We start from the raw sequence: 12,667 nt of genomic DNA, 5'->3' as shown, positions 1-12,667 counted from the left end.
TAAAATATACTGACAAATGTTTTAACTGTTGTACAGCTGCAGTTTTATGCCTTTTTTGTTTTATGATGTTAAAATTATGTCTGATGTTTTACTGTGCTTCTTTGCCATTTTTTTTTCTTTTGGAGAAACAGCAAGTTGCAAGTTGCTAATATATCCTGTTTCTTTCCTTCAATAGAATGGTCCTCTCCCACTGAAATATCGTGTTCAACCAGCCTGCAAGAGGTTAAAACTGTCTTCTCAGCCTCCCAACTCAGAGTGTACCAACACCAGTGGGGCTTCAGAGTGTGAATCTGTCAGTGACAAAGCTCATAGTCCAGCCACCTTGCCAGCTACCACTTCCTCCTCATTGCCAAGTCCTGTCACACCTTCCCATGGCTCCCCAAGCTCCAATATCACCACTGTAAGCATTCCAACCCACCCTACATCTGGTGCCATGCTAAATGGCACCTCGAACTGCCACCCGGTGCAGCCTTTGGCCAGTAGGGGGCGCAAAACAATGGTCAATGGTAGTCCAGTCATGTCAGCCTTGACTTAAAAGGAGTATCATTTTTATTGGGTCCTGAGTTTTATATATATTATGTATAGATAAGGACTGTGGTGGATGGAGTGGGGAAATTATGCATACTTATTTTCTATCAACTGATCTGATTTAATTTAAGAAAAATCCAAAAAGTAAGAAAAAAAAATCCAAACGCTTTTTTAATTTTTCAAATCAAAATTGTGGTCTTGTAACTGCATGGTGGCATTTGTATAAAAACTGCAGCCCTTTCTGGATGATGATTATTTCTTTTATTATAATTATTTATGTCCTTGATTTGTAGTGAGATTTGATGCACAGCCTTGGAGAGAGAAAACGCACAGTCCCAAATCCACCAGGCTCTTGTAGAAGCACATATGGCTTTCCTGGCTCCTTTGGTCAGATGGTTGTCAAAAGGAGCCAGGACACCGATTATTTCCTTTCCCCGCCCACGCCCAGTCCATTTTATGCATCTCCATTCCAATCATGTAGTTTTTAGTCCTATATTTTTATCCCTCTTTTAAGGATCTTAGTTCCAACTTGTCAAACCAAGCTACCGTTAAACAGAAGGTAGTAATAGACATTTTTGTGCTTGGAAAGGGGCAACAGTGTGCTAATTCTTTGCGATGTTGCGCTAGACATTGTAGATATGCACTGTATCCAGAACAATAACATGGCCTGGGGGAAAAAAGGGTTTAACGGCAAAAGCAGAGGGAAAGGAGTGAAGGCAAAAAGCAGAAGCTCATAAGATCAGTGCTTAGTGGTTGGATTGCAGATGAAGATGAGGATGAGAACTGCTCTAGTTCCCATTAATGATAATAATTACTTGCTCTTTTCTTAAATGGGAGCCTAGAAATAGATTTTAAAGTGGCAGGTGGCATCAGGTTCCCCATTAATGGTTTAAGACCACATCTTCTGTAATCATCAATCGATCCTATATTAAAACAACAATATTGAGGGTAGGTTTTTCATCTCCACAGCTATGGAGGAGGATGCTGGAAGACATAAGTTACAAGAGGGGATCCTATCAATGTCTGGAAAGGCCTTGGTCTAGGAATTAATTAATTCTAATGTTCCACTTGTTTTTCTGTTCAGAAAATGCAGAATTGCAGTTGAAAGCTGAAGGGATACAGTGCCTTCGACTGGCATAACATCACTAGCCCTTCGTGTGGAGCAGTTTACATCATTAATCACAATATGGTGGCCTTGGCTAAGCACTTAGTTGCTGGAATAATATGTCTTGAAGCTTCACCTTTTATTTATATGCCCTTTCTTACACGTGTCATGATGTCACTGTTTTCAGAGTACATCTTTGCTCTGGTTTTAAATCTTTTCAGTCTTACATTTCCCTACCGAACGTTTTGGGGACAGTTTGCACACTAGCAGTTCTTTATCAGAGATCTCTTGGCTGTTTGCAGACATTGGTTCTGAGGACCTGGCTAGAAATGGGCTAGGGACCATTCAGAAAATTGATTACTTCCATGTGACTTTCCTAAGCAGATTTGGCTGACTAATGTAATAGGCAAATGATTCATCCATACAACTCTTCGGCCTTTATTAGAAAAGTAGTTTTATAATCTTGATAATTCTTGCTTTTAGAGTTATGATACTTGATAGTGGTATAAATTTGTAGTGTAGTAGAACTACCATATTAATTTCCACAATTTGAATTCATGAAATTCCTGCTGCAATTCTCAGCATTCAGTTTATAGTATAGTATAGATATTTCTCAAATTCTGTGGACCTTTGACTGCCTAAAATAATTAATTCATGGGATTTCCTCTTCTCCACAATAATGTAGTCCCCAACCTACGACCACAGTTGAGCCCAAAATTTCTGTTGCTAAGCAAGACTGTGAGTTTTGCCCCATTTTATGTTTCTTGCCACAGTTGTTAAACGAATCACTTCAGTTGTGAAGTTAGTAATATGATTTCTAAGTAAATCTGGCTTCCCCACTGACTTTGCTTGTCACAAAGTCGCAAAAGAGGATCCCATGAGCCTGGTTGCACCGCAGCCATCATAAATATGAACCAGTTGCCAAGCGTCTGAATTTTGATCATATGATGCGTCAATGGTCATCGGTGTGAAAAATGGTAATAAATCACTTTTTTCAGTCTTGTAACTTTGAACAGTCGCTGAATAAACTGTTGTAAGTTGAGGACTACCTGTATTATTGATGGTGGTGGAAGCAGCGATCATTTTTATTAGTAGCTACCTAAAACGCTGAGTATAGTGGTGCATTCTCTTCCTGGCTTGAAGAGGGCCCCTGACCGTGCATGTTTTCTCATCAGTCATGCACTCTGCTTGGTATAACTCCTCCCCTCCTGCTTTCCCTAGGAATTGGAGTTCTGCAATCTTTGCATTTCCAGCTTTCCTACTTTTCCACCTTTGGGCAATCCAGAAATGTATAACACACCCCGTTCCCCTGCTCTAATCCACTTGGTAGTCACAGTGTTATAATCATTGATTTAACAAGCAGATGTGTTTGGGGAATGCCAGAATTATTTTATTCCAGGTTCTTGGAATGAGAACTATTTTTTAGTCTTTATAGAAATCCATTCTGCATTTTTTTAAAATGTTTGTTTAATCTTGTAAATTTGGGTTGGAAAAATAAATACAGTGCCTTTCCAAAACAAATTTTACTAATATGCTAAGGTAGTGAAAAGAGATTTGTGGTTTAAATTGATGGGGATGTGTGGGTGGAATCTTTGCTTTTGCTAATTTGTGCTTTAAGACAGCAGATAGAAATGCACAGCTTCCAAAGGGAAGAGGTTTCTTCCGCCACTTTCAATCTTTTCCTTTAGAGAAAAACATGGTACCTATAATTACTCCTCTTCTCCCTCTTCCCATCTTTTCCCTTCTCTTCCCAGTAGGAAGGGCTAACTAAACACAAGCACATTTTGTATTTTTGAAAGTTAAATCCCAGGGATTTTGTTTGTTTTTCCTGTAGTTGTTTCTCTGAAAAGCAGCTATTCGCACAAGTGCAATCCATGTTTGGAAATAAATTTGCATGGATAAGTCAGTTGTACCAGGAGTGTTAGAAAGCAGCTTGCCATGGGGGCAAAAAGATGGAATGGGTCGGAAAAGAAAAGGTGTGTTGATAGCCTGTGGAGGGTTCCTTTCAGGCCTTTCCTTTTCTAACCTATACTTGTGAGCCAGATCAACTGCCAGCACAAGAAAAGCAGTTTTAAACCTGCTCCTACTCTCCAGCTACTATTTTAAGAGAACTGGTGGATCTTGCACAACATGATGTTTGAAGTATAGTGTATTCTTTCCCTTTCGGCTGTTTCTTTATGGTTGCTCACAGAATGAGAAGAAAGACTCTCTGCCCTAAGAAGAACCCCCCAAATTCTCTCTTTTCCACCAGACCCTTCCAGAGGCAAGACTATATGGCTGCTTTGCGGTCAAGCTGATTCTTTCCATACCTCCTCTTAATTGTCTCCTTGTTGCTTATTCTGTCTTCCAAGTAATGCTGAGCAGTAGCTATCCTTGAATTAATTTTCTTGACTTTTTAAAATTTAATGTGTAAAGAAGAGGGGAGTCAAAGTTTTGTGCTTTCAGCATCATTTGTGTTAGTGCCATAATGTCAAGTGTAAATGTATGCAGAGGAAACATGATAACAATGCCAGGCATAATCTGTTACTGTGGAAGTGGCAAGTCCCATGTGATATTTAGGGAAATGGTTTCCGAGCAGGATGATTCTAAAATGATTCTGTTCACCAGTCCGGTCCAGTCCTTTTTAAAATATTTTTAGAAGAACCACCTTTTGTTACCCTAGCATAACTTTCTGGCAAATTGTTTTGCATCTCTTGCCGCTGAGTTGGTAAACTGGAAAAGGCACTGTCTCTCATTGGGCTGCATTTAGTCCTGGGGCTTCCAGTTGCTGTCCTATATATTCGTTAATGTTTTGTCAAATCAAGGTACTGAAGACTCAGAAGCGGTCTACAGCCGTTTTCCTGAACCCAGTGTATTGGATTATATGGTCCCCAGCCAACATTTTGCTTATTCTAGTGATCCTTTCTTCTTATCCTATTGGCTGAGAGTGAATTTGGTACTTCCAGGGCATTAGGGCATGTTAAAAAGTTGCTGGACTTGGACATTGGGAAAGTTTTTCTGTCTTTGTATATACTGAATAAACTGACCAAGGCAATTAAGATGCCTAATGTTTTCTTCCCCTTCACTACTTCCTCTTTTTTGTATTTTTTTTAATATGGTACAAACCAAATTGCTATGTATGTTTGCAAACGTATATGATGTTTTAATGTGCTGTAATATATTCTGATATTCATATATTGTTATTGGTTAAAACATTTGTATCAATAAAGCAGTTTGTAAATGGTAATAAATGATACAATTTTGTCCTTCAATCTGTGGTCTGGAATATTCTGATGGCTTGTTGTGTGTTGCAAATTTCGCTTTTCCCTCAGATTCCAAATTATGCAAACGAATCATAAACTATTGCACTTATAGAGGAAAAGCTCATTAAAGGCAAAATGGTGATGGATGGCTATTATTTTAGAAGTGGTGGTAGAATCTAAAGTGCTGATCATGGTATTATGACCCTCTAATCTGGTATTTTGTAATGAGTATAATTCCTTTCCATTATAAAAGTTGTATGTCATTAAATCTGAAGGGTACTAGGAACAGGAAGACGATAAAAAGTAGCAATTTAAACTGCGATTTGACCACTTAACATTGTCATATTTGGATATCCTCTATTTAATATTCATATTTTATCCTCATAATCCCTAGCACCTCAATTTGCCTTTTTAATGTGTTGCTCAAATAATATGGATGGGTTGGTTGTGGGGTTTTTTTTTTTTTGAGAACTGAATTAAATATGGTAATAAATGTGTTTCTTCTTTCAACTGCACATTTTAAACATAATGCATGTGGTTGCTATGGAAGATAAAGGCCTTTCTCAGGACAGGCAGGTAATGCAACATTTTGACTAGGGACAGAACACACCTTGGCAGCAATAGGCACCTGCCCCAATATAAATATCTTTCAAAGATAGACCCTTCCTCCACAGCATAGAAGGCCTTTCCCTACTGCCTAATTAATAGGATGCAGATTTTAAAAAGTCATATCCTCTAGTATCTGTTAATGTATTTTTTAAGGGTGACAATAAAAATGCATGGAGTTCCTACCACTGTGATCTTGGGTATACTTCCTAAATCCTGTTTACTCCTAGAACCTTTTCAAAGTAAGCTATTATTTATAACAACGTTGAAGTCCAACGAGAGTTGAACATTTGCAAACTGATATAATTACTCCTTTCACAAAATCTAATATTGTGAGGTCAAATTCAGCAGCCTTGCTGACATAGACTTCTGAAATTTTAGACAGCATTGATTTAAAGCCAATCCTAGGAAAATTGGATAATCTGGAACTGAGATGTTGCCACATTTTCCAGAATCTTATTGAGGAATGGGATGGGTGACCAGCTGGAAAGCATCCCAAAATTAAAGTTTCTTTAAGCAAATTCTCACCGCTTTCTCATACTGCATAAGAGATTCAGACTTTGGCCTCAAGAAACATTCACCCCCTTTAGACATTAAGTGGCTGCTCAGCCCTTCAAAAAAATAAGGGTAAAATAACAGATAGTCAGAGTTGGAAGGGCTTGTAGGTCAGAGTTGGACCTTGTAGGTCATCTAGTCCAACCCCTGCCCAAGCTGGAGACCCTACGCCATTTCTGACAAATGGCAGTCCAATCTCTTCTTGAAAGTTTCAAGTGATGGCACTCCCACAACTTCCAAGAGCAAGCTGTTCCATTGGTTGATTGTTCTCACTGTCAGAAAGTTTCTCCTTATTTCTAAGTTAAGTTTCCATCCATTATTCCTTGTCTGGCCTTTGGGTGCTTTAGAAAATAGCTTGACCCCCTCCTCTCTGTGGCAGCCCCTCAAATATTGGAAGACGGCTATTATGTCTCCCCTGGTCTTTCTCTTCACTAGACTAGCCATGCCCAGTTCCTGTAACCATTCTTCATATGTTTTAGTCTTCAATCCCCTAATCATCCTGGTTGCTCTTCTCTGTACTTTTTCTAAAGTCTCAACATCTTTTTTATAGTGTGGTGACCCAAACTGGATGCAGTACTCTAAGTGTGGTCTTACTAAGGATTTATAAAGTGGTATTAGTATCTCACTTGATATTGATTTATCCCTCCGTTAATGCAACTTAACTTTTGCATTAGCTTTTTTGGCTGCTGCTGCACACTATTGGCTCATATTTAGCTGGTTGTCCACTAACACTCCAAGATCCCTCTCACAGTTATTGTTATTGAGCCTGGTTTCACCCAGTCTATATGTGTACTTTTGGTTTTTCTTGCCTAAGTTAGGACTTTACTTTTCTCTACATTGAATCATTGGGTCAAGCACACATAAGGTCTGTCTCATTTGTCCAAGATTCTATCTGCATCCCCAGATAAAATGATACAAAGACCATTGATGTATCCACCAGGACAGGAAAGTTAGTATTGATATATAAGCAATTGTTTCTGCAAAATACTGTCACAATGAAAACAGTGGTACAATGCTAATCATATTTATCAGCCTTTGTTTCTCTTCCAGTAAGTCTAAATCCCAATAGAGAGTGGAATATAGCAATTTCCCCCCTATTTATCTCGATTAACCTGGAAAGACAGATTCAATATCTGTCCAGTTGAGTGTTTGGGATGACATTAAGTTTAGCGTGGGGCTCGATGGCAAGGAGAACAATGGTGGATCAATAGGATACATTCTCTGGGAGCATGTACTAACGAGTGTAGTAAGATTCCTCTTGCCTAACTCTAAAGAAAAGATGGTTAAGAGAGTTATTGTAACAAAACTATTAAAATATAAAAAGAGACAGGATTTATTTATGAAACAAATTTGTGTGGTCACCCATCTATCAGAAGATACTTTGGGTGGCGAACAAAATAAAAGCACAATACTGTACAACAAAAACAAAAAAAAATTTGGAGACTCAAATAAAATCCACATCCATCCACTAATCACCCTATGCCAGTTCTATCAAAACCTGTACTCCAGTGCCTGGGGAAAAGCCAAGATTTCATCGATTTCTAAAGTTCAGTAAGGTCTTCAACCATGTCTTGGGGAGGCTGGCTGATCCATAAGGCAGGCCTCATGAATCATGAATCTGAGGTACATTGAGTGACTTTACTTCACCAAAAGTCTGCCTTGCCAAATTATTATGTCTGCTAAGACATAGCAAAAAGACCCCACAGGTTTAGGGATGTCTGTAGAGGGAAAGGGGAGTCAAGGTGGCAGTTGTGACTATGATCAGAGCCCCACCCCTTTTCTATATGCAATGCCATTTACTTTGACTACTTCCTGTTCACTAAACCATTTATCTATTTTATTTAAGATTCAGTTGCTTGCCATGTTAGAGGCTGGTAATCAGTTGCTTCGGGAAATATGCAATAAATGGCGATGACCTTTTGGTTTCTGTCAGGGACTGAATAATACCTTTTTCTTATTAATTAATTAGATATAAATAAGCCTTCCAATTTGATGTGCTGTACCTTTATCAAGGCTAAATTGAATATCACATTTTTTTCAGAAGATCACGATAGTGAGAAAAATACTGTTTGCATCCTAAGTTTTAGAATTTAGGTTTAGGTCACTTTCCAAGGATTTTCAACACAGGAAGCTTGCCAAGGAATGGCCTAGGACGATTAAACATGGCAGCCTGGCCACATCCACTTCATTGTGGGGTCCCCCACCACAGCCAAACCAGAACTGGGACAAAACTGGGTGCAGAGCAGAGCCAGGCAGAACACAACAGGCGATGGCCACCTCCTGAAAGGCTGGGGACAGGAAAGCCTTGTCTCCAATTGCCCCCCCCCCCCTAGGATAGGCATTAAAGCAAAGCTAAAACGATTACTGGGTGCAATTAATAATGAAGTTCACTTGCATTTTAATGGGAGATGGGGGGGTGTTATCTTCTCTCAAGCCTGTAGTTCCCCTTCAGGGCAACAGAGGCCAAGTCCTGCAAAATTGCCAACAATGAACAACTGCGTCTTCCTGCTATCTCCAAACAGAGTGCAGGTTCCCATGTCTTAAAATGCTGGGGTATGTGTGGTTTTTTTGTGTGTCCCCCCCCCCACCCCCGTGAGATGATATTTTCTAACCTGAAGAGTTGGGGGTAAGTGTGCAAAAAAAAAATTGGCCCTGCTTCCCTCTCAAAGAGGGCCCTTCATTGGCTCTCTCAGAAGACTAGCTTTCCCACTGGCTCCCTCAGGAGACTGGGTTCTGTGTGCCCCGGGCCAAGAATGGGAGCAGGCGGAGTTGCTCCCCTCACTGCTCTCAGCTGGTCCTAGGCTTTAATAAGGGGCATCATAAACCGTCCGAGACTCAGCCTAGCTCTTATTTCCTATTTATTTTATTTTATTTATTTATTTGATTTGTCAATCGCTTACAAGCTAATAGATATATGTATAAACATGAGTAAGAATACAGAAAATAGGTACGACAACAGGACAGGGACGGGAGGCACAATGGTGCACTTATGCATGCCCCTTATCCGGGCCCCCAGCCGGATGGAAGGAGCTGCCTTCTTACTTTGAGTGACTTGCCCCCAAGAACTTGCTACTATCCACTTCCCCAGCCACATGTTATTTTTTCATTCTGGAGATCTTGACAAAAACACGTGTGAAGAAATCAGTTGAAGGAAGGGAAAAAAAGATCTGTCCCAATCAGATCTGGAAAACTATGTAGGCCTTAGGAATTGCAACACAAAGAGCTACAATAGTTTATATCAAGTTATGGCCACATGATGGCAACAAAGCCTAACACTTCAGAGCGTTCCAGAGGTTTGAAACAACAGGAGGCAATCAACATTCTTCCAGATGTTGCCAATATAATTGTTCCCAGCAATCCTCGCTAGGTCTGAACAATAGTAAGAACTGCTGGGAACTGATCTTCAGACATATGTAAAGGGCTATACAATTGTCCAGAGTCATCTTATTGCTGAGAGTTGTATACATTTAATAAAAAGCTACACACACACACACACACACACACACACACACACACACACACACGCACATACAATACACAATCCCTATCTCTTTTATACACGCCTGTTCTTGGGAGCAGCAGGGCTTAATTTAGGTATGAACACTTGAAAAGAGTTTTTAGCTTGTTTGTTGTTTAGTTCCAGGCAAACACTGAACTGAATACTTCTTTCTCTTTTTTCCAGACATGCTTGAGATGATTGCACAGAAGAATCCAAACCATCTAAATGCCCTGACCACTTCCAGTTATGAAATATCTGCAGATCCCCTCATTCCTATTAGCACACAACAATATAAGCAATGAGATAGCTGGAGAGGTTGTCAGGGTCTGCAAAACATAGTCTTTTTACACTTTTTAATTCCGGTATTTGCCAAATCTGTCAATATTGCTCCTTTTTATTTAATTGAGCCACAATTATAATCCAGCCCCCTCCCCCATACCTTCATTAAATCATGGATAGCAAAGCTAACAAGACTATATTTTTGCCCCATGTTTCCATGGCATTCAAAATATTGAGTATAACGGCAGAAATAAATATTGGTCCAATATAATACTTTCTAATTTAATTCACAAATATTTTCCCTCAAGCAGAACATCCAAAAATATTATTTGATCTGAATGCTTACAGCTATAATCAACATACTAATATTTTGTCTCCCAAGGCTGTTTTCTCAAGAATTAAAAAGGAAAATTCTCATCCAAAGATCTTTTGTAATGGGCTAGCAGCTGAAAACTTTTGCTCAACTCCTTCAAAATTATCGTCTTTTTAATCTTCCTTGATTGGATTGCCCATCAGAGATTTGATGCAATTCTGTTTGCAAAACACATTGCTGACATTCTCCTATCATGCTAATTCTGCAGCCCATAAAGGAGACCATTTTCCGAGGCAAGGATTTCTCACCACTATACCCTCTACTCTCCAGATCATGCATTCAGCATCAACCCTGTATGGTATAGAATTTCTGTCAGAAATCAGGAAAAATATTGTATCACTTCTCGCTCTGTTTCTCTTGAGGTTTATCATCTTATCAAGGAAGTGAACTCCATATTCTTCAGTTCATTTATGTATTTCTAAGCAGATTTTCTGCTGCCATCACTGTATTCTGAACAGCTTTTGAATACAGGTTTGCTGTCATGTCGTCTCAATCACAGTCACCCTCAGCAAAACTTTTGAACATTTCAGAGAGTCAACCTTTAAAAAGAAATTATTATTTGCAAACCAAATCACAAAAATACATAAATATACGTGGTATAACATGGGCTGAGGAGACAAAAATATTAGGAAGTTACTTTTTATACTTTTCATGTGGATGAAGGAATGAAGAAATTTGAGCTCATCCACAATCCAATTCCCAGGAGGAGAGTTAGGCCTTGCAGGCAGCCTACAAAGCTACTTATTGTATCTACTGAAAGGTGGCAATAGTTGATTAGCTGATTAAGTTTCCTGGGCAAATTAAAAAAAGATAGGCATATCAATATTTGTAGCGTTAAGTTATATTATAGCATATCATAGTAAGATTTATTGGAAATTTCCTTCCAAGCAATTACAATAGGACATGCTTCCCAAAATAGAACATATACATAATTTGAGGTTCCTCATGGACTCTAGTTCTTGTTCCATGCATAAGTGGAAACTATGGCCAGGGAGGACTTTTGCACAAAAACATTTTGTATGGTAGTTACATCCTTTCTTGGACTGGAGGCAGTCTCGCAGTCATTCATGCCTTAGTCACCTCTTACATGGACTATGGCAACATGCTCGATATGAGCTACTCTTAAAAAACTACTTAAAGAGATAATTGATCAAAAATATGGCCGCCTAAGTAATTAAAGATGTCTTTTCCTTTTCCTGCAGTAACATCTTTGCTCTATGAGATGCATGGTTAAAGTGTGGTTATCACTTACCTAATCCAACATGATTTATATCCCGTCTTTCTGCTGTTGTTTGTGCCCATCTTGTAAATTCTAATAGATTTAATGCATTCTAGGTCCCTTCGATAAAGTATAGTCACCTTGTGGGACTTCACCTTCTTTGTAGCTCCATCTGCCAAACAGAATACCATTCCTTCTAAGTGTGAATAGCTCCAATCCTAGTCAGTTTTTTATAATGTTCTGAAAACCCAGTTCCTAGATGTTATGCTTTATTCTCTGATAGTTTAATTCTTCTGAGTTGGTTATCCTCCTAATATATGGCTATGTACTATTTTTTGTTTATACTTTGTACTGCTTTGTTTTAATCCAAATGTGTAAGCTGATTAGAGTTATTTTAGAGTGTCTTGTGGCAAATAAATAAATATATCCTCACTATACCATTTTTGTAGTGTGACTTAAATACCTATCCTAATTCAACCAACAGTTGATTCTGAACACTATGTGTTAGATATTCAATGGGGAAACGTCAGTGATGTCAGACTTCCCCCATTGGTTCATTTTCTGGGCGGGAAAATGAACAGCCGTCAGTGGCTGAAATTGTGGACAGCAGCCTGTAAAAAGAACAGCAGGCACACCTGGTGGCAGTCTTTACTCGGAGCAGAATAAGGAGATCTTTTCCCTCTCCCTGTTGTCCTGCCTCTTCAATCTAGCCCATATCTAACACTATCCCTGTTTACAAGAACAGCAATGACCAGGCCTTATATGGATTGATGCCTCTGCTGAATACAGATGACTCCTCTCTCCTGCAACTCAAATGACACAATTGCTCTGGAAGATTATGTCCAGTCACCATAAGGGAGAATATGCCCCCTGCAGCACACAACAGCCTAAAATGATTGATAGAAACTAGACTTATTTATTTTTATTTATTTGATTTGTCAATTGCTTATAGGTAATAGATATAAATAAGAATACAGGAAATAAGTAAGAATACAGGAAATAGGTATGGGGACAATAAGAAGGGATGGTAGGCACGATGGTGCACTTATGTGCGCCCCTTACAGACCTCTCAGGAATTGGGTGACGTCAATAGTGGTTAGTTTGAGGTTAAAGGAGTAGGGGTTAGAGAACATAACAACAGAGTCAGGTAGTGCATTCCAGGCATTGACCACTCTGTTGCAGAAGTCATACTTTCTGCAATCAAGTTTGAATAAATAAATAACTTTGTAAAGCATGCCAGATTATATCCATACAAATAAAT

The 12,667-nt window shown here is 39.1% G+C and overlaps 1 protein-coding gene across 4 annotated transcripts in view; it reads left to right on the top strand.

The window, feature by feature from the left end:
- The window catches only part of PCGF2 (polycomb group ring finger 2), a 52,382-nt gene extending 40,539 nt beyond the window's left edge, over nucleotides 1–11,843 (top strand). For 2 of the 4 annotated variants that reach the window (XM_026720976.2, XM_087915816.1), the window contains exon 10: nucleotides 176–4,884. In XM_026720976.2, coding sequence (XP_026576761.1) covers nucleotides 176–535 — 360 coding nt within the window. In that variant the 3' untranslated portion in view covers nucleotides 536–4,884. Of the gene's footprint in view, nucleotides 1–175; nucleotides 4,885–9,718 lie in introns of those variants that run through there. The other 2 variants (XM_026720979.2, XM_026720978.2) reach the window with 2 other exon arrangements.
- The last annotated feature ends 824 nt before the right edge of the window (nucleotides 11,844–12,667 follow it).

Source organism: Pseudonaja textilis, chromosome Z, assembly GCF_049901715.1.
Source record: "Pseudonaja textilis isolate UNSWEBS1 chromosome Z, rPseTex1.2, whole genome shotgun sequence".
Classification (NCBI taxonomy): Eukaryota; Metazoa; Chordata; class Lepidosauria; order Squamata; family Elapidae; genus Pseudonaja; species Pseudonaja textilis.
This window is presented reverse-complemented; position numbering and strand designations above follow the sequence as displayed.